At 38.0% G+C, this 23,631-nt stretch overlaps 3 protein-coding genes across 3 annotated transcripts; 1 reads left to right on the top strand and 2 right to left on the bottom strand.

Annotated features, from left to right (window-relative positions):
• Positions 1-1,432: 1,432 nt before the first annotated feature.
• Positions 1,433-12,584, bottom strand: LOC146489605 (solute carrier family 2, facilitated glucose transporter member 3-like). Its single transcript, XM_085103465.1, has 12 exons — positions 12,300-12,584; positions 10,168-10,298; positions 9,134-9,258; positions 8,178-8,311; positions 7,828-7,972; positions 6,783-6,838; positions 5,887-6,018; positions 5,329-5,433; positions 4,586-4,687; positions 3,234-3,306; positions 2,563-2,690; positions 1,433-2,485 (listed from the first exon to the last, which is right to left on the bottom strand). Exons 1-12 carry the CDS (start codon positions 12,486-12,488, stop codon positions 2,303-2,305), a joined length of 1,503 nt encoding a protein of 500 aa, XP_084959591.1. The 5' UTR covers positions 12,489-12,584; the 3' UTR covers positions 1,433-2,302.
• Positions 12,585-12,646: 62 nt separating this feature from the next.
• LOC146489604 (F-box only protein 42-like) lies at positions 12,647-18,105 on the top strand. Its single transcript, XM_085104172.1, has 4 exons — positions 12,647-13,318; positions 15,465-15,561; positions 15,767-15,823; positions 17,508-18,105. The coding sequence occupies exons 1-4, from the start codon at positions 12,648-12,650 to the stop codon at positions 17,949-17,951; spliced, it is 1,269 nt and encodes a 422-aa protein (XP_084960298.1). The 5' UTR covers position 12,647; the 3' UTR covers positions 17,952-18,105.
• Positions 18,106-18,216: 111 nt separating this feature from the next.
• On the bottom strand, positions 18,217-20,368 carry LOC146489603 (transmembrane protein 26-like). Its single transcript, XM_085104184.1, has 3 exons — positions 20,207-20,368; positions 19,388-19,522; positions 18,217-18,956 (listed from the first exon to the last, which is right to left on the bottom strand). Exons 1-3 carry the CDS (start codon positions 20,342-20,344, stop codon positions 18,477-18,479), a joined length of 753 nt encoding a protein of 250 aa, XP_084960310.1. The 5' UTR covers positions 20,345-20,368; the 3' UTR covers positions 18,217-18,476.
• Positions 20,369-23,631: the final 3,263 nt, after the last annotated feature.

The raw sequence follows: 23,631 nt of genomic DNA, 5'->3' as shown, positions 1-23,631 counted from the left end.
TAGATATAAGTTATTTTCCAATACCTATTTAAGTATTTGGCAGTAATGGTAACATGAAAATGGTGAACATTTCCCTTCTTCGTTGCCCACTGGTAGCTGTATTTCAGTACCTGTCGATCCTCTAGTAAGTGGACACCTCCTGTTTGCGTATTCAATCATCGTGCAAGATTTTTGGAACAGTTCACACTTGGTTTCGTGGAATAGGATGATCCTAGGAAAATCACGCAATCCCCTCCCCTCCCCTACTGACTAGAAATTAATTTCCTCGTGCATCACCGATCGAGCGAGGGAGTAGTGTAATAATCCTGATTGCAAACAATGTGTTGAAATGTCTCCCAGGAGCTAGCCATTATAAGGTCGATATACAGCCATGATACCAGTTACCAACCGGTAATCCGGAGACCCATGTTCGAATCCTGCCTGACATTCAAAACAACATCTTTATTTAGTCTTCATTTGTAACATTATTATATGTTTTAGGCATTTAATGTTTGTTTCAAAAATATCAAACGATGTCGTGTCTCATTTTTTTCTCGTAGGAGCTTTCTCGCACAAGTAACGACACGTATACCATTCAAGAAATAACTTATCTAAAATAAATTTCACAACCAGACTAACTGAAGGGCACGTTGTTTTGGAACCATTCTAGGATGAAAATACTTGGAATGTTTTTTTAGCACATTTTTTAATGGCACTCCATCCCATTCCTGTCATTCTAACATTGTAGTAGAATGAAGAATCTTTCGTTCCGCTGGATTCGGATTCGGATTCGGATTCGTATTTTATTACAATCATTGTAATCATTTCCATTTTGTCCATTCTCATTCCAGAAGGGAACAAACAACTGCACCAATACATCAGTAAAATTATAGGGTTTCTTAAAACCAGTTTTGGTACTTTACATAGTCATAATATTTCCAGTATTTGTCTGAGAAGTACTATCCTTAGCTAATTTCAATGAGCATAGCTTGTTACCTTTTAACATAAAAAAAAATAAAAGTCCACACAATAATGAAAATAATTCCCTAATATCAACGTGAACTATTACCAAAGGAGTAATTAGGTAGTTGAAGCTAACTGTGGTACCAAGAGAAGAATCAGTGGACGTCGAGATAGCTGAGAACTAAACATTTCATGGAAGAAGGGATTTTAGGCCTGCCACATTGACCTGAACCTGTAGAACTGACAAATAAAAATTTACCATGGCAGTGTACACTAATCTTTGCCTCTCTAGACATCGTTTCTTAGGTGATGATATACACTAGTTGAGCCAAACATTCAATACTGCGTTAAGATCAGGGGTCCTAGCTACCATTTTGACCTCAAAAGTATTGCTTTGCCTAAAAAAAGTACTGACATAATAAATAAGGAAACGTTTAATGCCATATCGATTGCACATAATGGTTTTGAACTTCTGCGACAGTACACTTGATTTTAAAAAAATAATTTACTACCTGGAAGCTTCAATCAAGTTCATAGCTACAATGAAAAGAAGTTCTACACGGTCATTTGTTTTCTTCCTTACTGTAAAACGAGAATAAGATTATTTTCCTTTTTATTCTAAATTTCTTCTTTGCGACCCAAGTAAACAAAGTATCTCTCCCCACTGCTTTGATATCATTTCACCTTCTGTACAATGTTTGAATTGTTCTTTTCGTGAGGCTCCAGTCGTTACTTCCTAATCATTTCTATTCTGTCGAGGAAAACTAATTCCACGTAAGCCTTTTGTTCTCTATTCGGGTTTCCTCACCACTTTATCTCTGGTTTTGTTATCTATGAATCAATTTTTTTTGTGGCAATTTCATAAATTAATTAATTAATTAAATGAAATTAATAAATTAGTTTTTATGGCAAATTCATAAAACTGACAACTAAACTGAAAACACCACAGGTAGCCCAAGCTCTACCATTTGTGTTGACCTCTGTAACGTAAACACCAGCGTCACGTAATTTGAGCATCAAGATGACCATTGTGTAATAGCGAAATTATAAGGGTTTGTATTGGGAGAAGAATTATTGTATTTGAAGGCACAATTAGGAAAAATAAAAATTACAATAAAAATTTCTCTCCTGAACTCTTTTGTAGTTCCTTTTGTGTCCTGTGTGGGTTTTGCGTCAATTTGAGGCAATTTCGAGGAGTTTCAGTTCCAACGGCTTATATATAGAGAGAACCCTTATAATTTCGCTATTACACAATAGTCATCTAGATGCTCAAATTACGTGACGCTGGTGTTTACGTTACACAGGTCAACACAAATTAAATTGTAGAGCTTGGGCTACCTGTGGTGCTATTGCTGTCTGCTCAGCCGTTTTTGTCGTCAGTATTTTCCCGGCCTGCATTGCGGTCGTCCTCTCCTCTCTTGAAACGTCTTGATATTTCCTCAATAGTCTTTCCTTTCGTCTCCGGAACAAAAAATAACGTAAAAGCAAAGAAAAATCCCACAAGCACCATGAAAACCAGGAAGGTGTAAGGATACAAGGCTTTCTGCATGAACAATAAAAAAAAATGGTGTTAATCGTACGGCAGGGAAGGGTATGTGGAATGAAATATCAATTAGTTACCTGCATTGAAGGAAACACAAGTCCAACAATAAAGTTTGCCAGCCAATTAGCGACACCTGCTATAGCAACTGCAGCAGGCCTGGGAGCTTGAGAGAACAGTTCAGCTGTGATAAACCACGGAATGGCACCTGAAATAACAAACGAAATTCACTTAAGACATTTGAAATAAGTGCTTCCCCTACCCAAACAATCAGCAGCGCAACTGAAAGAACAACTGCTGCCCCCAGTTGTTCAATGATCGGATAAATCGCTATCCAGTGACTTAAGTGTATTGGTTGGAGTACATTTTATCCACTGGATTATGATATATCCACTGGATAGAGTTATACGCCCTTTAAACAACCGGGGTCTGGTGGAAAAGCTTCACCCATATTTCTTTTTAACTGATGTCAACGTTTAACTGTTTAACTGCTACAGCTATAGCCTACGATCAGTTGCCCTTTCTGGTCCCTTCTGTGAGCGAAAAATTGGCACTATACGGCAGGTTAGTACAGTCCCAAACAATATATTAAAAAGGATACCGGTACTCCATCTTGTATGTATTAAATGTATTACCATTACCTTGTATAATCACTAATCTACACAAACCATTTACTAGGGAACGCATATTCAACATTTTTAAAACAACTGATAAAATATCAGTTATTTTAACATCATAAGCTTTGCTTTACCTGGACCAAGTTGGAAAAACGTCACACTCAATAATGTTGCCACCACAGATACAATATTCATTCCAGATAAATTCTGCAATCACCAAAACAAGCAAACATCAACACAAAAATTGTTAGGGTCAGACTATCGTTTGTTTCGAAAAAAAAGTACTCATTTATACACATGTGAAGAAAGAGAATATGGAGTAAGGTTTCTTGTCGAAGGAAACAACACAATCGCAGAGGCTAAGCTTTGAACCACCAACCTTCAGATCTAATTACATTTACACCGATGACTTAAATCATACAAAACTGACTGTCCATTTTACAAAATGCTTTTTGTTAGAGAAGTGAGTCCAAATGTCAAGCTGTGCAACGTGCAGCACTCATTTTATTTCTCATTTTAAAACAGCTAAACTTGGTGCTTTTTTAACATTTTTATTTTCTTTTATCATGACATTCGCATTGCAAATTTTTTTACTTTCACTTAAGCTTAAAGTTGAAAATGCCATCAAAGAGGCGGGAACTTCCTTTGCACTTTTCGCAGGGCTTTCATTACAAGATGCAAATCAAATGAACTGCGCATTTGAATAGATCTTTTGATGGAATAACAGATATTCTTTTGGGTACTTTATGTAATCAAGTGCGATTTTTAAAAGTGAATAACAAGACTTTAAAAACAAATTAAATAAATGAATTTGACCATGCACAATCTGTGTCCCTATGCTAACAGCAACTTTGCACACTATTTGCATCTCTCTTTTTCCCTCAACTTACAGAATGATTCAATATTAAAATTCCCTCATTGATTAAAAAAAGTTAGTTTTCTATTACATATTTTATTTATTTAAATCATTATTTATACAGGGTGTCCAGTTTAGCAAGGCAAGTTTAAATGGAGCCCTGATACAAAAGAAAAAAATAATAATAATAAACAAATAAATAATTTACAGGACTTGACATATACGATACACTACTGTTATTATACCCTATAATTAGCAGAGCGTTTCTTTCTGGTAAGTTTTTTGGCATGTACAAAGTCGTTCGTGTCTCTGGTATTTTGTGTAGTTTGAAGTTTGAAGTTTATTTGCCTTTCTTTCTAATATATTTACAATTAATTGAGTGTTTAATGTATGGCGAGGTGATCTCTAGAAACCACCAGGCTTATAGTTGAGGCCACCTCGTTGGCCACCTAGTTGGCTTGAGACCGGCTAAACAATCCAACTACACGAAATAGCAGAGACACGAACCAGACCTCGTGCATGCTAAAAACTTTCCAGGAAGAAACGCTCTGTTAGTAGGGTACTGCTAGTCATTTTGCCTTCGCCACTTTTGTTTTAATTACAATTCTCCACTCTCTTTTAAATCCTTACTTCATAACAGAAGGATATTGTCATCACGGCATAGAAAACAAACATGCCACCAAATCCTAACATCATCAACGATTTTCGTCCCATCACTTCCACTACCTTGACCTGAAATGTACAAAATGTCACATGATATCAGAAATACTTATTGCTAGCTAAGAAATACTCACCATGTATTCAAAGACTGTCGATAGTTCATGGTTGAAATTTGCAAATAACTTTTTCGAGGAAGGCTAGCAACTTAGGTTTTTTTGTTTCGGAAAAAAAAAGACATTTGTTAATCTTGAGCTGCTCGAGAAAAGTTTTAGCAGAAGCAAGTATATCAAAATATAGATTAACGTAAATTGCAGGACTGACTGAGAGCATGACTGTCTTATGTGCGGTATTCAGTTTAATCAGTGAACATTGCTGAGTATTTTTTTTTGTTTGCTTTTTCTTTTGCTGACTCGATATTTTGGCCTCGTTTTTCTTGAAAACTAAGTACTAACCAGCAGAAAAAACACAGAGCAGATGTCCTCTGACTAAACTGAACGCCACACGCAAAAACTCAGACACTTTTGGGCAAAACGAAAAATCGGCCTTAAATTTGACACATGGTAACACAGTGATGCTCTCAGCTCTTCAACTGGAATTGTGAAAACCACCTGTCATAAAATAAAATACGCCATTCATTTCTTGAAAACTCTATTGAAAAGGGATCGAGTCAAGACTAAGAGGGCGAGAAGAAAACAAATAATCAAACTACTCACTGTGATGCCAGTCATCACCACACTAGTAATGCCAACAAAACAAGATGCCACACGGCCCTCCTTCACACCAGCAGAGTCAAATATAGATGTAGAGTAATAAAACACCTATGGAGAAAAACAAAGTTACTTTGAACAAAATGGTCGCTTAAAATAAAACAGATAACAAGTAATAAACATTGGCAGTCCAGTATTAAAAGGTCAGCATGAAGTTTCTAAATGTAATTGTTAGCCTCTTGTATCTATAGCCTAATTTCATCATTTCATGATCCTGCAATGATTAACAGACAAGATTGATCTCCATTTTCAGTTGCATATAACAAAAGAATTGAAACAACTGATGTAAACTTTTTTTGTAACCTTGCACAAAAATTATTAATTAAAAATAATATATATTTTTTGACACTGTTGGGAAAATACTCAACATATTGTAAGTATAGAATTAATTTGTTTGACAGGGTAATATGAATCGCAAAGTCAGGATGTGTCCTTTGATTTAAAAAAAAAAAATGTGTATCAATATGAAATACTAATTTGACATGTGTAATACACAGAACTTACTGCATTGATTCCACTGAACTGCTGACCAAGCTGTAACACAACACTAATCATCAATGGTGTCCGCAGTTCGTGGATTTGAAGCAATCTCAATACACTGATGCGCTCTTCTCTCAGATGCCTCTCCTGTTCAATCTGTCAATAAATTGTGTCTTTACCTATTTTTTATTGCTCTTAAGGACGGTGCCTGCTGACCAGGAAGTATTTTTGCGCAGTATACGACTATGCGGGGAAAGCAGATCTTAGCAAAGGCTATTGAAATCGAAAAAGAAAATTGGGGGTAACCGCTTATTTTTTAGAGATAAAGATTGAAGCAACAATTATTCAAAGTAATGTATAGCATTTTTTTCCAAATTGAAGCTTTATTATCTCTGAAAATGCATGGATACCCCCAAATTTCTTTTTGGATACCAAGAGCACTTGCTAAGTTCTGCTTTCTCTGCATAGTTTTAAACCGTGCAAAAGTATCCCTGTATTAGTAGGCACCACCCACAGGAAACCTGAGTATCTTGAGATGCGCAGAATTTATACGCAGTAACAAAAGTAGGCACCGTCCTTAAATATGGTTACAAGACTCATTCATGACTAGATTTAATAGAAAATTTGAATCTTCTTAAGAATAATCATGTAAAAACGACCTGTCCCACAGACTGGGGCTTGAAGACTGTCCTGTGGATTAACACTCTTGCAGCTTGCCCAATGGGAAAAACTATATATTTTCTAAATTAACTACTTTTCCAAAAATTATCGAGTTGTAATACAAGGGCATATTTAAGGCATTTTAGTAAAAAATTGAGTCAAAGCTGGCTTTACGTACATGTAGGCTTGATAACAATGAAAGTTTACTGACAATCTGTAGGGCACATATCATGTACGTTGAAGACTTTTTTACAACTTACCCTCATTTCTTCAATATCCTCTTCAACATCAGTAGTTCCTCTTAGCTTGTTCAATGCTGTTTTTTAAAGAGAAACAGATTATCTTAAAGGAATTCTATGGCCTTAGCTACATGTATAACATGAATAAAAATGGGAGGAATGGTTTATAAGCCAGTAAAATTATTGAGTAAGTGAAATCCTCTACTACAAGAATGACAATAAGAGTTGATGCTGAGTTTTAATAAGAAAATTACAGACAAGTGGTCATTAATTTATCCCCGTGTTTGTGCCATTTTTTTTTTAATAAACAAATTTTGCTATGTTAAATTAGCCATACACATGAGTACTGTTAGAGTAAAGTCACAATTTGGTCTTGAATGATGGTCTATGTGTATAGTGCTTAACCAGGTTTCTATATGCTCCCTCCAGATGGGATACCAGTCCATTGCAGGGTTACCCCATTTATACACATGGGTTAAGGGATTCTTCACTAAGCACACCAAACCTCCAAAAATATATCTTGCAAGCTTATTTAATAAGTGGAATCAAAACTATAGCATGCTAACCACTACACCATGACGTATTCACATATACAGTCCTGTGACATAGATAAATCAGCTGTACCAAGGAGTGTAGCTCCCTGCATGTGTGACCCAAATACACCCTTTGCAGCTGTGCTCATGTCAACAAATTTTTACTACAAACTTTTTTTTAAAAAAATAGAATACTTGTTGTATAACTTAAAGAATACTGGCAACTGAAAGTGTATTCATGACAAAATTAGTAAAATAACCAAGTTTGAGGTTCCCTCATGTTTGAATGAAATTGGTTTTCATGTTGAACTGAATTTTTGGAAGATTAAAGGAAAAAGAAAATTTTAACACATCAAAATCATCAGGGCCTCTTCCTTGACATTTGCTATTTTCAACATGTTCTTTCATGTACATTAATTTTGTATTTATTTGTAAAATATCCTTCTGAAAGTTCTATCTCATAATCTAGTTGTCACAATGATACCCCAGCAAGCTGAAATATATTCAAATTATACCATTAAATTTGCCCATACCTTGCACAGTCTCAGGTTCTTTGTTCAGTTTAAGCAGCAAATAACGTGGGCTTCTTGGACAAAATGGAAGGGTCAAAATTTGAAGCACAGCGACAACAAACCCAAATCCAAGCAAATAAGGCCATCCCTGATCTGTACCAAGTAGCTGCATTCAAACAGACAAAACAAGCCATGACGCTTACTCAATCACTAGCAATGTATTGACTCAGTCCTGCATTATAAAATTAATCTTGGCTTGCCTTAAAAAATACATACAACCAAAGAAAAGGAGAAATAAAGAAAATAACACCTACACAAACACTTTTTGTTACCTGTTAATGCACATGTTTGCAGCTAGGCCAGCACTTTACCTGTTTTAGTCCCAGTATATATCCAACAAGCATCCCTATGACTATTCCAAACTGATTGAGTACACCAAGAGCACCTCTTATTTTGACAGGAGCAATCTCTGACAAATACACTGGTGCTACAGCAGTGTTTACACCTAATAACAACAAAACAAGTCACTGTACATGAATTAATTTACAATAGATAACAAAAGGAAAACATGGAGTTCCTGAGCAGAGTGGAACCCATGAATGTCTATAGATTGGTACTGCAGTCTCTCAGTTTGCTTTTAAATTATTTCATATCTTTAATTGAATTATAGATATTACAGTATACTAAACATTAAGAGTGGGGTAGCTTAAAATGTACAGTAGCAAAAGCAATACTTCTGTTACTGTTAATGCCCCAGTGTCATGGATGTGCACTAAATGTATTCTCATTATTTAACATGTCTTACTCTTAAATCTTGATGTTTCATGAGCTGTTAATAAAAAAAGGCAGATGTGGATCATACACTTCAACCTGAAATCTTCACATGAAAAATATGCCGAAGACTTAACAAGAAACTGGCAAAAATTCATTCCTTCTACAACGTGTGATCAAGAAACCAGGGCTGTCAACCTCACACCTCTTCAAATATGGAGAATATGACTTAACTGCCCAGCAATAACAAAGCGCCTTACGGAGGCGTCGCATCAAGGTCAACTTCACGGCTTCAGTGGGGGGGGAGGGGGGGGGCGTACATTAGACAGTCAGAAACTCAACTCTACGCAAAATAGCAAACTTCGTCAAATTCTCATGGAGATTACAGACATAAATCTGGATAAATCCGGCTCAAATTCGGGAGTTTACAGACATAAATCTGGAGAACGGGAGATATGGTCCAAAATCTTGAGACTCCCGGATTATCCGGGAGAGTTGACAGCCCTGAGAAAATGACATTGTTTTCACATCAGACAGCACACATACAAACACATACCATTATTAAATCCAAAAAAAACTCGTCCAATGATAAGTAAAGCAGGTCCTTTAGCATAGTATGATGAAAACATCATTAAAGAGCCAATAATGGCTGGTATGTTGTTTAACAACAGGGTTCTTTTACTAAAAAACAAAAAAGACAAAAAATAACTTAGGAAGGCTTGTAATGGTTTTTCATAAGCATTTGTGAAATAATGAAAAAATACAAAAAATTGTATCTGATCATGCAGGCGAACTCTAAATGTCTTTATAGCTCTGTTGTTTGGCAATACTTTAACAGCATCTGCTTGTGGACACGTCCCATAAGTAGACACCAAACTACTGTTCCACCAATTTCTCCACTGTCTTATATGTACTCTACATTTCACTACAACCTCCATTAAGTGGGCATCCCTTGTCAGCAGAGGCAGACACCTTATAGGAGCTTTAGGCACTACAATAGCCTCCTGTCAGCAGAGAGACCTCTTGGAACTCAAGCTAACAAGACAGGTCCACTCCATTTAAACCACATTGTGAAATTTTCCTACAATCCAAATATGTGCCTGACACCAGAAAGGCCTATTACGCCCTAGATGTTAGCTGCCAGATACATAATTGCTGTATGTGACTGTCTGAACATAACATGTAACTCAGCAATACCGGTAACTGAGGAAAACAAGAGGCAGTATATTGCCATACGACTGTCCCATTAGCAAAAACTAGTAGAGAATAGATTCTTCCTTGGTTTTGTCGACTGCTTTAGAAACTTTGAGAGCCACATCCACATCCAAACTTGACTAAAAATCTGGCAAATCTGTCAAGACAAAACAACAAAACCGACCCAAGAAGCACTGTGGGTCAGTTACACCCAAAGCCCTGCAAATTTTACTTCCAGCTGTGATATGATAACCTGTAGTTTTTAGAAGCATTGTATTTTGTGGTTTGAATATTTTTGCATTGAAGCCTTTAATCAGTGGAATTGAACAGGCAAGCTATAACTTACAGTGTATATTAAATCATTCCTTTTGTAAACAAGGAGTTATGTTCACTAACCTGCCAAGTGAATTAGCAACAAACTGACCAACAACAGAACCAAACATGCCACCAACAGCAAAAATAGACACTGAAGTGGACCACATCAGCTCACTAAAACTTGAATATTTATTGAAATAATCTTTGATATTCTGTTGGAATAGAACACAAAGAATACCACATGATCACAAAATTAAAGCAACTTATTCCTGTCTTATTATTAGCCACAGATTTGGGCACACCCAATCAGAGCACAAAACAACAGTGCTATCTTAGTATAAAACAAATAGATTTCATTTTGTTGTGAATGTGTACAGTGGTATAATGTACAAAGGGCATCAAAACATAATAAGAACTTCAGCCATGCTACTTGCCTGTGGCTCACAGCATACAGTGGAACTGGAGGGCTACTTATTACAAACATGAAAGTGAGAAGTGATCAAGGCAGTGAATTTTCCAATTTATGCAATTGGAAATTAGACGCCTGAAAAAAATTCAGGCTTCAACGGGATTCAAACCCGTGACCTTCGTGTTACCAGTGCGATGCTCTACCAACTGAGCTATGAAGCCACACATTGGGAGCAAAGTCAATATTGTGGGTTCCCATTTTCCCGTGAGAGGAGTGAAATGATGTAAAGTATATGAAATGATTCATATATGAAGTGCAGATGTAGATGAAAGTGAGAAGTGATCATCGCAGTGAATTTTCCAATTTACGCAATTGGAAATTAGAAGCCTGAAAAAAATTCAGGCTTCAACGAGGGTCCCCAATAGGTTTTTCAGGATCCGGGATTTGGCTTATTTTAAGGCCGGGATTCGGGATTTTGGGTTAAAAAGGGAGCGAGATTCGGGATTGTAGATATGAACGGGACACGGGATTTCTGAATTTTACAAAGCGGGATTTGCGAAATATCGCTTTAAAAGAACCGAGATCCGGGAAGTCCGGTGACAAAAAGCTGGAAATAGCCGATCAAAAACAATCCATTCACGTTTTGCACAGCCCTTGATCGCGGCTGTTATGACCCCTATGGAGATCTGTGATCTTTTTTCGTCAACCTTGGCCGTAACAAGATATCTAGTTTCACAATGGGACTCTTTTGACCCTCTTGTCTTTGTTACTTGATGACCTCAACTCAAGTGACACGTTTATGAATCAGTACACGTGAGATTCGAGCTGCCTCTTGAACACCAGTAGTTCTAGGTCTTCTAGTAGTTTTATAGAAATTAAACGCCCCGTCGGTTAAGACGGTTAACACAGACGGCGATGATCCCGATGTCCAAGATGTTATAAATTGTGTTGCTCTTTATACCCTGCGAGCATAGGCCCTTCGATCTTGCTAGATAAGTCGGCTTATCCGAGGAAGATCGAAGAGCCTCTGCTCGCAGGGTAAGCTCTCTATTACGAGATGGGGAAAAGCGGAAGTTCCTTTTTACGAAAGGAGAAATTTCGGGTGTCTTACTCAGGGATGGTTGTGATAAAGAAGAACGGTTCCTCTTTATTACAACCATCCCCGAGTAAGACGTACCTAAAAGAGAAATAGTAACTTGGATTGACGTAATTCATTTGAAGCTGTGAAAACGCATACATGAACATGAAAAGATGTCATGGTTTTGATGGAAAGAGATACAGCTGATGGTCAATGCTTACAATTGCTTGGACAGAATCTTGATCCACTCGAAACGTCTTTTTTCGTTGAGGTAAGGAGCTTTGGAGAACATGTGACCGGGATCGGGATTAGCTGATAAAAATCGTCGGGATTACGGGATTAAGGGAAAATTTTGGTCGGGATGGCGGGATTGAAAGACCCTATTGGGGACCCTCTTCAACAGGATTCGAACCCGTGACCTCCACGTTACCGGTGCGATGCTCTACCAACTGAGCTATGAAGCCACACATTGGGAGCAAGAAAAAATGGGAACCCACAATTGACCTGTTCACTGAAATATTATAAAACACTGATTTTGCTGTTTATTTTGCTTCATATTTATGGCGTTGCTATAGCGAGACATTAGAAGGTTCACACCGTTACTTTGGTAGCAACGTATAATATTTAATTATAAGCTTATATTTAAGCTTAAAGTTTACCAATCTTCCCTGGTTCGAAAACACGAAAAGTAACACCAAGGAACGACAGAATAATCCGAAAGCTTACCTTCTCCGGGGCATTCATACACGATGTACTGTATCCAAATTGAAAGGACGACCCTAGGACCACCACAGCTGCCGTATACACCAACCAAAAAGTCCAGCCAGATTTGGACGACGGCTGTTCGCGCCTTGGAATAAGCTCGTCTCTTTCCGAATTCAGTAATGAACCAGTAGCTCTTTCTTCTTCCGCCATTTCTTTTAGCTGTTTCCTGTTGTATTTCCTAAACTCTGTGAAACCCAAATGGATCTTCTACAGCAATCCTCCCATCACCATACTCCTCCGACTTTCCCCTCCAATACATATTTCATTTATGCAACACTATAGTGTACCTAGTTTTAGTCGCCACACATCATGGCGGACGAAAGGGGTCAGATTTGTGTAAAAGAAACAGAGTGTCATTTTTCTCGCATTCCTGTCGAGATCGTCGAGAAAATCATGTCTTATTTGTCACCATATGGCGACTTCTTTGATGCCAAACGTGTGTGTCGTTTGTGGTATGGTTTGATCACGAGGATTTCCAAACAACGCGTACAAAACTTCCATGAAGCTGTGCAAACTGGAAATCTGCGTATTCGAACAGTAGCTACAAAATCAAGAATTTCGCCTTTGCCTCGATTCTCCCACGGCTGCTGTATCATAGGAGCTAGAATGTACATATATGGAGGCTGTTCTTCCTCCAATACAGCTTTTAATGACCTTTATTATCTGGATCTAAGAGAAGGACGCTGGATAAAGCCCCGTACTTCTGGCACTCCCCCACCCCCTAAAGAATGTGCCACGGTAGTGGTTTATGACAACAAAGACATCGTCATATTTGGTGGTTGGTGTCAGCCAGCGAGGACAGGAATTAATTCTGTGGCCAAATTTTTTGATGACTTATATATTTTTAACATTCTAAGCTTGTCATGGAGGTCACCAGTTGTTAACATGAATGAACCCAGACCCTGTAAGAGGGCAGGCCATGGTGCCTGTGTCTTAGGTCACAAAATGGTTGTGTTTGGAGGAGCCCAACGAGAGCTCAGGTGATGATTTTGTCTGCATATTATTGGTGTAGAATTCAGGTGGTTAGAAAAATCACCCGCTTAGGCCATCCCAATAAAATGTTTTGTTTTCCATCGGCCAACAGACCCATTTTTGTCGAAAAGAAAAAAAAAATGTCAGATTCACTATTCAAAGAAGCAAATACTTTAATTTTACAAGCACACGATCTTGTTTTAATAACAACAATTGGTATGATGTGATATCCTTGTCTTTAATTAACATCAATGCTACGAATAACAAATAAAATGACCACATTTTCGAGTTGACTTTGTAACCAGGCTTTCCTGCTTAGCAGCCCGGCCTTGTCTGGAACCCAGACCCCTGCAAGTGTTCATTTTATTTTTATTTTTTTTGCCCGACCGACCGACCGACCTACCATCACAAGAGATGGGGCGATGGGAAACGAAACATTTTATTGGGATGGCCTTAGCTAGTATCAAACTGATTTACCCAAATTCACTACCAACTTTCTTTACAGCAGTTACCAATAACACCCGACCTACGGCATTCAAAAGAGTCGGATAAAGTTGCATTTTGGTGGACGTCAATCAAAGAAAAGCCGTTGAAATTATTTTAATTCTGACAAGATTCCAAGGTAATCCTGCAAGAAACTAAGGATTTTACCTTGCTAAGAGAAGGTAAACTTTATTTAAATTGATTCTCCGGCCAGATCAAGTGCAAATAAAAAGGTTTTAAAAATTTCAATTTTCACTGCATGTGATAATTTGCTCACTTGCAGGCATTGCTGATTGTCAGGTGTAGCGATTTCAAATGTTTCATAAAAAAATACGGCTTCGTCTAAACAATGCGCATTTTTTAGATAATCTGTCTTGGAAATCAACTTTCATAAAGTTTAACATCCATCAGCGGATAAAAGTAGTGTCAATTTCTTCGTTCTGTTGCCTTGAAATGTTCTCAGAATTCAAATTAATTTCAACGGCTTTTCTTTGATTGATGTCCACCAAAATGCAACCTTATCGGAGTCTTTTGAAGGCGATAGGTTGCGTGTTATTGGTAACCGCTGTACTATTATTCCTAGTCTGGCCTGATAAATTGGTGAAATTGAAAACAAATTTGACCATCGCCAAGGTTTCCTGGAAAACCATGATCAGTGATCTGGTTGGTAATCATGACCTATGTTACCCACCGAAACTGGATTCTAATCCATTTTTTTGAATCAATTAAGTTTTGCACTGTTTATTGTTTAAAGTATTGTGATTCTAGTTTTGAGAAAAGAGAGCATGAACAAAACTGAATTACTGAAAATCATTTCTTCAGGCTCAAAAATATGTAAACTTTCAACCAATGTAAACTTAAAACCAATTTTAGAAATCCTTGATGATCTCGTGAGTGGAAGAAAAGTACATGTAATAGGAAATTTTACTGTGAATTATCAATCAAAGAGCACACTTATAAATTATTTGCATTCCATGGTTCTATTGATGGAGTTGCACAATACTCTGATAAAGCCAAAATAAATCCTAACAACTTGAGAGTGAGAGGTTAAAATATCTTGTCAAATTTGTGCTCTATGGTTGGTCAATGGTTGTAACTAGATCACTGTTATCATTTGAATTAATGACTAGGAAAATATGTAATAGGGCCATAAAGGAGAAAAGTCAGGGGCATTTTGACCTTTTGTGCTGAAAACACCTTCACTTAGTCACAAAATAATTCTAGAACATGTAAAAAAACTCAGCTGAATTCTTGATAGGAACAATTCATGACCTGCTCCAGTACATTTTGGAAACAAAAATGCAAGAACTTGAAAACTGTTAGCCTAACGTTATCAAGTTGTGGTCTATTCTAACCCAGTCTATCTGTGGCCAGAGACACACATCAATAGTCTTAGTATACTGGGGTGACAAATATGAGCAATACGTTTAGGTTTTTGTTGATAAAGAAATGTTTTAGAGTTTTTGATATGACACCAACTTCCCATGATTCCCTTTTAGTAATACATTTTTACCATTTATTTAGGGTTGTTATTGTCTTGTTTTGAAAAAGACATTGAAATAAGAGTAGAACATTAGCAACTCACTCAACATCTTGTTTGGTAAGTACTGTTTTCCTGTAATAATTCAGTGTCATAGCAGATTCATGGTTCCTGTTACATTTTTGTTCCAGGTTTAATGATGTGTGGGTGTTGGACATGACACAGCTGTCATGGAGTTGTCCCAATATTAGAGGCAAAAAACCTTCAGGAAGATTTGGTCATTCTCAGGTAGATTTTTACTTTTTTCAAACTTATTTTAATTTGGTTACAAAATGCATGTTTTGATTAATTTCATTTCTGATGATAACACTAACGAGGGAGATAAAGCTGTAGTTCTTTGATCCAAATAAATCTGGGTCTCCCTGTTTGAAACAAAAAGTCAGATGGTACATTGTGAATATAACAAACATAATTATTGGTTATTTTGTGTTAGATGGCAATAGACGACCATACAATACTTATTCTTGGTGGATGTGGTGGGCCAAACTTGGTGAGTGAAATGACTGTAATACCTTGTTCATATTTAACAGACAATCGGTCCACTGCTGTAAGAGTGTCACATCATCTACTTCAATTCCTTATGATGCATTGTGGGACATATCTTTAAAACATTACAAAATGGGGCCTGCAAGTTCTTCCAAATAAAAATCTTTACTTTGTTCCATAAAAATTGTTTTATGACGAAAGTTGCCAGGTCTTGTTGTAAAGGGCCTGTTGCATAGACAAGTTCCTTAGTTGTATCAATGATTTTAATGATCAGTTCGTGTTCAACAGCCATCAACAATCAGCACCTATCAGTCAATTAAAGGCAAACACAAAATTATTGATATTAACAAGAATCTCAAAATTTTATTGCTTATTGATTCTGTATTCGTAGTGAGAGCTGTTTTCAACTGACTGACAAAAAATACTTTGTGCACATTTAAGTTTATTTTTGCTTTGCTAAAGCCGTGTGATTTGAGGAGAATCATTAGGGTATTTCATTCTTATAGTGTTTGTGAAAAGATTACAAAAAAATGTATTTGATTATGTAGACAAACTATAAATAGCTTTGCAACTCAGTTGTTGGGCTATCCGTTAAAGCTCGTTCTGACGTCAGCGGTTACCATGGCAACAGGTCACCTGACGAAAAGGACCTCTAAATTTCAGTTTCTGCAGAATATCTCAAAAACTAAGTCAGTGACCTTCCGTTTTTATGAGTTGTTGGAAAGCACCCTAAATTCTTTAACTCCTCTGGCAATATGACAAAATTTTTTCCAGTAGATCTTGTTTTATATGAAAAAAGGTATTTTTTCACCTACCAATAATTCTACTGGATAACTTTCTCCCAATTTTTCTATTTGAAGTAGCATACTGAATGTTGCATGCATGCAAAAAAAACCAAGATAGGCCACCAAGCAACATTTTGAGATAAAAGAGAATGTTCCTTGCAGCTTTTATTTCCGCCTCGTGAGATTTAACAATTTAATTCATTCAGCTGATGTGTACACCTTAGCTATGACGTGGGTGGATTAATGATGCACGCGCAGCTAAAAAACCCTTCCGAGCCGCCTTAAGGGAAAACCATTTGGCTTCATGGTTGTGAAATTATTGTTATATTTCCTTTGGGTTTATCTAGTTCAAAAGTGACTCAAAAAATGTGTTTCAGGTTTATTGTGACTGGACAGTGGAATGTAATTTAGGGTGCATTTCTTTGGGAAAATCCGAATCCTGATTCCTGATCCAAGATCACTCTGATCATGGTGTATTGAAGGAACTGACCAATCCACTCTGGGTAAGGATTCGTCGGTTCCTTTGATGTACCATGATCCGAGTGATCATGGATCAAAAATCCAGATTCGGATTTTCTCAAAGAAACACACCCCTATATCACGTTTTAAGACTGACTCTGAAGTGAAAACTGCTCTATAAAATCTTCAATTGCTATCGATAGCTTTCAATTATATAAGAGAGAGGACCCTGGGAATGATTGACCCGGACTTGTCCCACCCTTGCCTTCAAATGACCCATTGCGTCATTCATAGTATAGTTACGGGTCACTTCACATCTTGTTTTTGTTGTTTGATGCATGGAAAAAAACACCTAGTATAGATTTGTGGAGTAGTGTTGTGTAAATGTATGTTAAATGTGCATGTAAACAAAAAGTTTATTCAACGTTGCTTGTACTTTTTCAGTTATTTGGGGACGTGTGGATTCTGGACACAAACGACTGGATTTGGCAGGAGCTCGAGGTTAAAAATCGTCACTGGGAAGCGCCTCAGTTGTGGTGTCATCCGGCGGTGCGCGTTGACGACACAGTGGTCGTGTTTAGCGTACCTCGCCATCACGGACATGTACTGTCTCCTGTAGGACAGGAAGGTACTGGGTATCAACGGACAGGCCTTGATGGTTTGTTACCCATGCAAGCATTTATACTGGACTGCAGCCAAATCCGGTCACATTTTTCGTGCTCATGGAAGCCTCCCCCGGTTACTCATGGATCTTCGCCTGCCACCTCTTTGCATTCTGTTGTGGTAGCCAGAGGAGAGATACTCATATTTGGTGGTATGTTTACAAGGCGGTCAGAATCTAGTCCAGAAACAAGCGCTAATCTTGTAGCTATCTCTTCAACCATTTGACAATAAAAATCTGCAAAGGCCAGCCGTATTTAATAGCGGGTATATATTTTATCACCTTGCCATAAAAATTACTTTGTCCGTGTTGTCAATATTGTTCTTGGTATTCCAAGAAATAAAAAAAGGACAATAAACTGCCAATTATGATGGTCTTGCACTTGCATTTTTTTGTTTTGCAATAACTTGATTTCTAACGGCCATTAAACAAGAGAACTAAAGTCGGTTACCTAGAGTGTGTCAGTACAGTTTTACGGTTGCCAAAGCAACATAGCCTCTACGTTCCAGGGTAGGTCTTGACAACACTGAACACTGACAGTGGTAAAATGTACCATGCGTTAGTGCGAATCACCGCGATTTTTGTTCACAAACATGTTCACAACCTTGCTCGGGTGAAATAAGTAGAAGCCGGCAGAAATTTATTTCCAGTGTGTTATACGTGCCAGGGTCACGTGAGCCTATAATTTACTGCACTCATATAAATACAAGATATGTAGATCAGTTGAGCGTATGTAAACTGTTTTGACCATTCTATCTCGTCAATCTTTTTAGCGAAAACCGTTTGTTTCTCAGGCCAGGGTTTCTCCGTGCTTGTGATTTGAACTTCTGAGCTCCCAGCATTACAAAGGACAGAGAACGAAATCCCTGTGCTTTTTCAACCACAACTACTTCGTCTTTAGCGTGAAAGTGAATAACATACAGTCGATATATCATCAGCAAGAGGGATACGATGTTCTTTCCAATGTAAAACAGAAACGTGGAATCTCTAAAGAAGTCGTATTTGACGAGAAGGTACAGCCGCAGAAGCAGGAAAGGGCCGTCCTGCATAAACATGGCTGCTATGATACCGTATCGACTTCCTTGCAGCTCAAGTTTTCTCATTTCATTTTCAGCCTCATCGTGGTCTAACCTGTAAAGCTCTCTCTTTCGGTTTTCTTTTTTTCTAGCCTCGATAGCCTTTCGTAAGTATTTCCTGGACAAACCAGCTTCCATTGCAACTCCGTTTTCAGTCTGCACAAAAAAAAAAAAAAAAAGAAAAAGAAAAAAGAATCGGATCATTTTGTTAGTTAAGACTTGAAACTATCAATGACGGAGTTGCTCTTAGATTGAATTAAATTCCAGAGCACGCGTATTAGTTGAAAATTGGTGCAAAACCTGTGAAAACAGCGTTCCTTCGGAGAATAATTAGCTGTCACTACCTAAGCGGCGTTTCTCTCCCCTTCCCCTCCTCCCTCCCTCCCCCCCCTCCTCCCTCCCTCAGAATTCCCACACTTGCAGCCTTGCTGCCCATAATTTCTGCCATTGGACAGTGACAATCTAGAGATCAACGCAAACGTGTGTGAAACTGACTGGAGTAAGTAAGTGACCACTAGAGGAGATGGATGGTTAGAAATGATGTATTAGATCTAATGAGTGCCGGTTACTGGTCCGTCTTCCAGTACCTTCTCTGAGATTTGTTCATCGTCGTCGTCTTCTTGTTTTTCTCCACCGAAGGATGTGGTGACCAAGGTGAACTGCAAAAGACTCCATGAAAACACGGCAAGAGTGAACACTGTTATCTCTTTATTGCGGGACACCTGAAATCAAACAAAGTCTACTGAAATCACTCTCTAAAGCCCCACTGAAAAAACCGCGCCACCATCAGGGCTTGCTTAAGGTTGTATTATCAGGAGGGTAATTTAAGAAAACGGATTTGACGCCGATGACTCCCTCTGGACTGTACTAGACAGCCCCGATTCGACGAAGTAGATAATTAGATATGAACGTTTCAGTAAGGTTTAAAATGAACGCGCGGCGTTCAAGTGGACTGTCCAAGGACAAGACCGTAGTCCATTCTTCACCGGCCCTCGGCTCAGCCTTCCCTTTTGCGCATTACTTTCTCGTCTTGTAAAGTCAAGCCAAAAGGCTCTTGGAATCGACAATAAATGTAGTGGCGAATGTGGCATATTGGTACGCATATCAAGTAAGCGTAGCTTAATCAATCATATTAGAGAATTTAGTTTTACACTACTGTGTTGACTCCTACGCAGCCGTTGACATTTGGGTCATCACGAAACGCGTGTAGATATCTTTATTCGTTTGATAGTTAAACATGACGTAAAAACAGAAACTGTGATTTAAGAGACACAAAGGTTGAAATATAAATCTTGTCAATTTTGGCGAAAAAGCACAGGCTGGGGCTACACGCTTAACGCGCCTGCGCGACGCAAGTTAAGCTTGTAAACGCTACCAGCAAAGGCATTTTTTTTGTGTGTGAATACCTGTTCATCGTCAAAAGCTTCAAACAGCTCCAGAATATCAGCTGCAATCGCTGCATACTCCAGCAACAGAACTGACAGCTGGTCACGTGTGATGGAACCACGAGGAAGCATCCATCGGCCCAGAATGATGAATAACATCAGTCCAATCTCACATATCTTCTTCAATTCTTCTTGACCGACCGAGAACTGTGCGATTTTAAAAAGGAAAACAGGATAGTTATTGGGGTATTGTTGCGGGAGTTTTGCTGTGTTCTTGTCAAAACTGTGTAAATTTCTGTCAAGTACTTTTTTGCTCTTTGACCAGAGAAGCAATTGTAAATAGCACTGATGTCGGACTTTTCGGGAATAACAAAACATAATCAATTCAGTGTTAACGATCTTTCAGGTACATAGAAGAACTGGAAAAAAAGGCCATTATTCTTTCAAGTTAAATCGATTTCCATCCTGACCATTCCTGCGGAATCAAAGATAACACAGTCATACTGGTTTCCTTGCACTAGGATAGTAATTGTTACACGCAACAAAGCTGGATCCTTGATACAAGCTTTTTTTTGTGCTAAAAATGTGACATTGTCTGTTTAATCCTCGTCGAGCTTTATGTCTATATGACAGAATTTTTTTTTACTGAAAACTAAACCACTTGTGTATTCGCAGTTTGCTTATCGAAAAGATAAGGTAATTTCTCACACCTGGTACAGTGTCTCCCGGGGATGGGTGGAGGAGGCGTTACGCGTTTCGTTAAATGGGTAACTTTTTGAAAATTTGACTGAGTTCAGTTAATTACTGAGATAGTTTTATTTAGCCAATACACGAAGAATGCTAATAGAGAGAAGCTTGTATAGACAGAACATAGCTTGCCCTCCAAACCAATCTGTTAACATCTATTTAAATTGTTGTCCCACCCCACCCCTCCCACCCAGCCACAAAACAACTATTGTGACCTGTGCAATCCTGTGTTAATAGATTAGTAGGGCTTACGGGCCCAGCTGCACCTCTCAACCCCACACCCCACGGGGTCTGCAATGACTGAGATGATAAGGGAAGCAAAGACCGATAAAACGTAGAATTACGTTTTAGAGTGTACTATATTTCGGCTGGCCAAACCCGCCTTCTTAAGGTACAATGAGAATTTGCATTGTACTCAGGCTAGTAATATGCAGGTGATCTCAGCTCCTTACCCCTCCCGGCATAACTGTCTTGACGTCTTCTGTTCTATTGTTAAGTCTTCCTTCCAAAAGTGTTAACTCCGCAGTCCACGTGATGGGGACGAGTGTACATAAGTAGAAGAAACAACTTGGCCAGAAGCTGTAACAAATGTTAGGTGGCAATAGGTTAACAGAAGATCCGCAAGTTATAGATCAAAATACCATAAACTATGTATAAATCGTTTTCATCAAACTTCTTATAAAAGCAAATCAAGAAACTCTACACAAATACGCTTTTGACTATTTTTCGAGGTGACGCGTCGCTCGCGTTAGAACATTTCAGTCAACTTGTGTTAGATGAGCCCTCGGCCGATAAATTTTGCCCACGCAGCCTGCTATTTTCACTAAGGGAGCCAACAGATTTCAGTGTACTCCTCTCAGCCTTTTTCAGTCGACGAAAGTATCACTCTTCCTATCACAGTATTAAAGTACCGACATGTTAGCTAATTTATGACGCAGAAGGTAATTGGAACTCACTGATGCGCCGAACTTTTTCACCAAAGAAAACCGAAGCTGAAACTGTTTCACATTTACCATAAAACCAGATTGGAAAATGGCATGGCCGAGAAAAGAACAGGATGAATTCTGCAATCCTTAACCGATACATGCCAAAACAATAGATCAAAGTAAAAGGACTTTTAAAATGTTATGGTGAAATCAAATTCCAGACAAAGGTACACAATTATCTCATTGACGGAAAGCTCTTATACCAGGAATTAAATTGAACCACAGTGACGCTACTTAAACCTCAATGATACCAAAGGAAAGAAGAAAGAAAAGGAAAACTGAATTAAGTTTGTCATGGTGTTAAATAATGTAGCAGGAGACAGTATATAACATTTTGAACCCTCTCGGTTCACGGAAAAGTGGCCAGAGCTTTGCTAATCCTCCATACAGGGAAAAGTGTGGTTAAGTTACATTCTTTTAGAACTGTTTGTTTTGTGATTAACCAGAAATGTTCGGAACACTCGACCTTTTAACCCTACACCAATAATTACTGCATAAATTTTTCTACGTCTTTCGCAATCAGTTTGTAGTAATGAATCGAGATCAATAAACTTATTTGTCTGTGAGGTGATGCGCTCTCAGCTGAAAACATTTCGAAATTTGCGCACTCTTACGGAAAGTACAAAAAACAACTAAGAAAACCGGAGAAGTGTCATGACTGAGTAAATAATCCCTGTGATGAACGACTTGCCATATTAAAGAGCCTCTCATAATTAAGAATGTTTTAGCAAGGTTGTTTAGCAACTGAGATCGTTTAACCTAATGGATAGATGGTACTCACAATCAGAACACCGTGAAAAATGTCTCATTTCATAAGTACACTGTGAAGCTTATGATAGCAACAACGGAGCCACGAAAATAGTTTGAGTTGATATGGAGGTTTATACTTACTATTTGTATTCCTTTCCTTTGCGGACGACAACAGTGTACATTGACTCCAAAAACAGGCACCCCAAGCCAGCACAAAATGCCCAGTAAATTGATTCATTGGAATTGAACTCCACGAGAAGCCACAAAGCTAGGATACTATGACCCGCAAACAAAAGTCGCGGCAAAATAGCTGCTATGTACTCTAGAACGGTCGCCATCAAAAACAGGTAAAAACAGCAAAACTCCACAATACATTATATTGAATAGGACTCCCTTAATTGTTTTGTATTCATTCAGTTCTTCCCGAGGGATAAACGCTCATTCAGAGTTAAAAAAGAAGGTCTGTTAATTAACTTGAGGCAGTCTTTTGTTATTCAAAAGTGAAAGCTAATTAATGAAGTAAGGCTTATTCAAAAATATGTTTATCAATTAAGACTTGTGAGTATTAAGACGAATTATGAGGACAACAAATGGATCGCTTTAGTTCTTGGGCCAAAATAATTCACATTAAATAATGAAATGAGATTTCAGTAACTTGTTTTCACTTTCGTTTTATCCGCGGATTTTTCAGCAGTTGAAGTAGATTTCGGTAATGATGCATGTGACTATTATGCAACTATGTGAATATGATTTCAACGCTTTTACAGAACTTAACAAATGGACGTCGCTAAGATCAAATCTCTTTCCTAATCGCCTCAAAACATAACGTGAAATAAAAGGGAAAACAGAGAGAATGAATGAACGAACGAATGAGTGAGTGAATCAGTGATTGACTTTTATTTAGACTAGTTCTGTAAGCTGGTTATAACTTCTTTACATAAAGGCCGTATATAAATGTGAAAT

The sequence above is a fragment of the Pavona decussata genome, unplaced genomic scaffold (genome assembly GCF_977016875.1).
Source record: "Pavona decussata unplaced genomic scaffold, jaPavDecu1.1 SCAFFOLD_4, whole genome shotgun sequence".
NCBI classification, from domain to species: Eukaryota; Metazoa; Cnidaria; class Anthozoa; order Scleractinia; family Agariciidae; genus Pavona; species Pavona decussata.
The sequence above is the reverse complement of the archived record's forward strand: the minus strand, read 5'-3'. Positions and strand labels throughout refer to the sequence as shown.

Excerpts from the sequence above, each read along its gene's own strand:
- LOC146489603 (XM_085104184.1), bottom strand. The coding sequence starts at position 20,344 with ATGTTATTCATCATTCTGGGCCGATGGATGCTTCCTCGTGGTTCCATC. Across the intron at positions 19,523-20,206 it reads AAGCTTTTGACGATGAACAG|GTGTCCCGCAATAAAGAGAT; the intron begins GTATTCACACAC and ends GTTTGATTTCAG. Across the intron at positions 18,957-19,387 it reads ATGAACAAATCTCAGAGAAG|ACTGAAAACGGAGTTGCAAT; the intron begins GTACTGGAAGAC and ends TTTTTTGTGCAG.
- LOC146489604 (XM_085104172.1), top strand. The coding sequence starts at position 12,648 with ATGGCGGACGAAAGGGGTCAGATTTGTGTAAAAGAAACAGAGTGTCAT. Across the intron at positions 13,319-15,464 it reads GGAGCCCAACGAGAGCTCAG|GTTTAATGATGTGTGGGTGT; the intron begins GTGATGATTTTG and ends TTTTTGTTCCAG. Across the intron at positions 15,562-15,766 it reads GAAGATTTGGTCATTCTCAG|ATGGCAATAGACGACCATAC; the intron begins GTAGATTTTTAC and ends ATTTTGTGTTAG.
- LOC146489605 (XM_085103465.1), bottom strand. The coding sequence starts at position 12,488 with ATGGCGGAAGAAGAAAGAGCTACTGGTTCATTACTGAATTCGGAAAGA. Across the intron at positions 8,312-9,133 it reads TTTTTTTGGATTTAATAATG|GTGTAAACACTGCTGTAGCA; the intron begins GTATGTGTTTGT and ends TGTTGTTATTAG. Across the intron at positions 6,019-6,782 it reads AGGATATTGAAGAAATGAGG|ATTGAACAGGAGAGGCATCT; the intron begins GTAAGTTGTAAA and ends ATTTATTGACAG.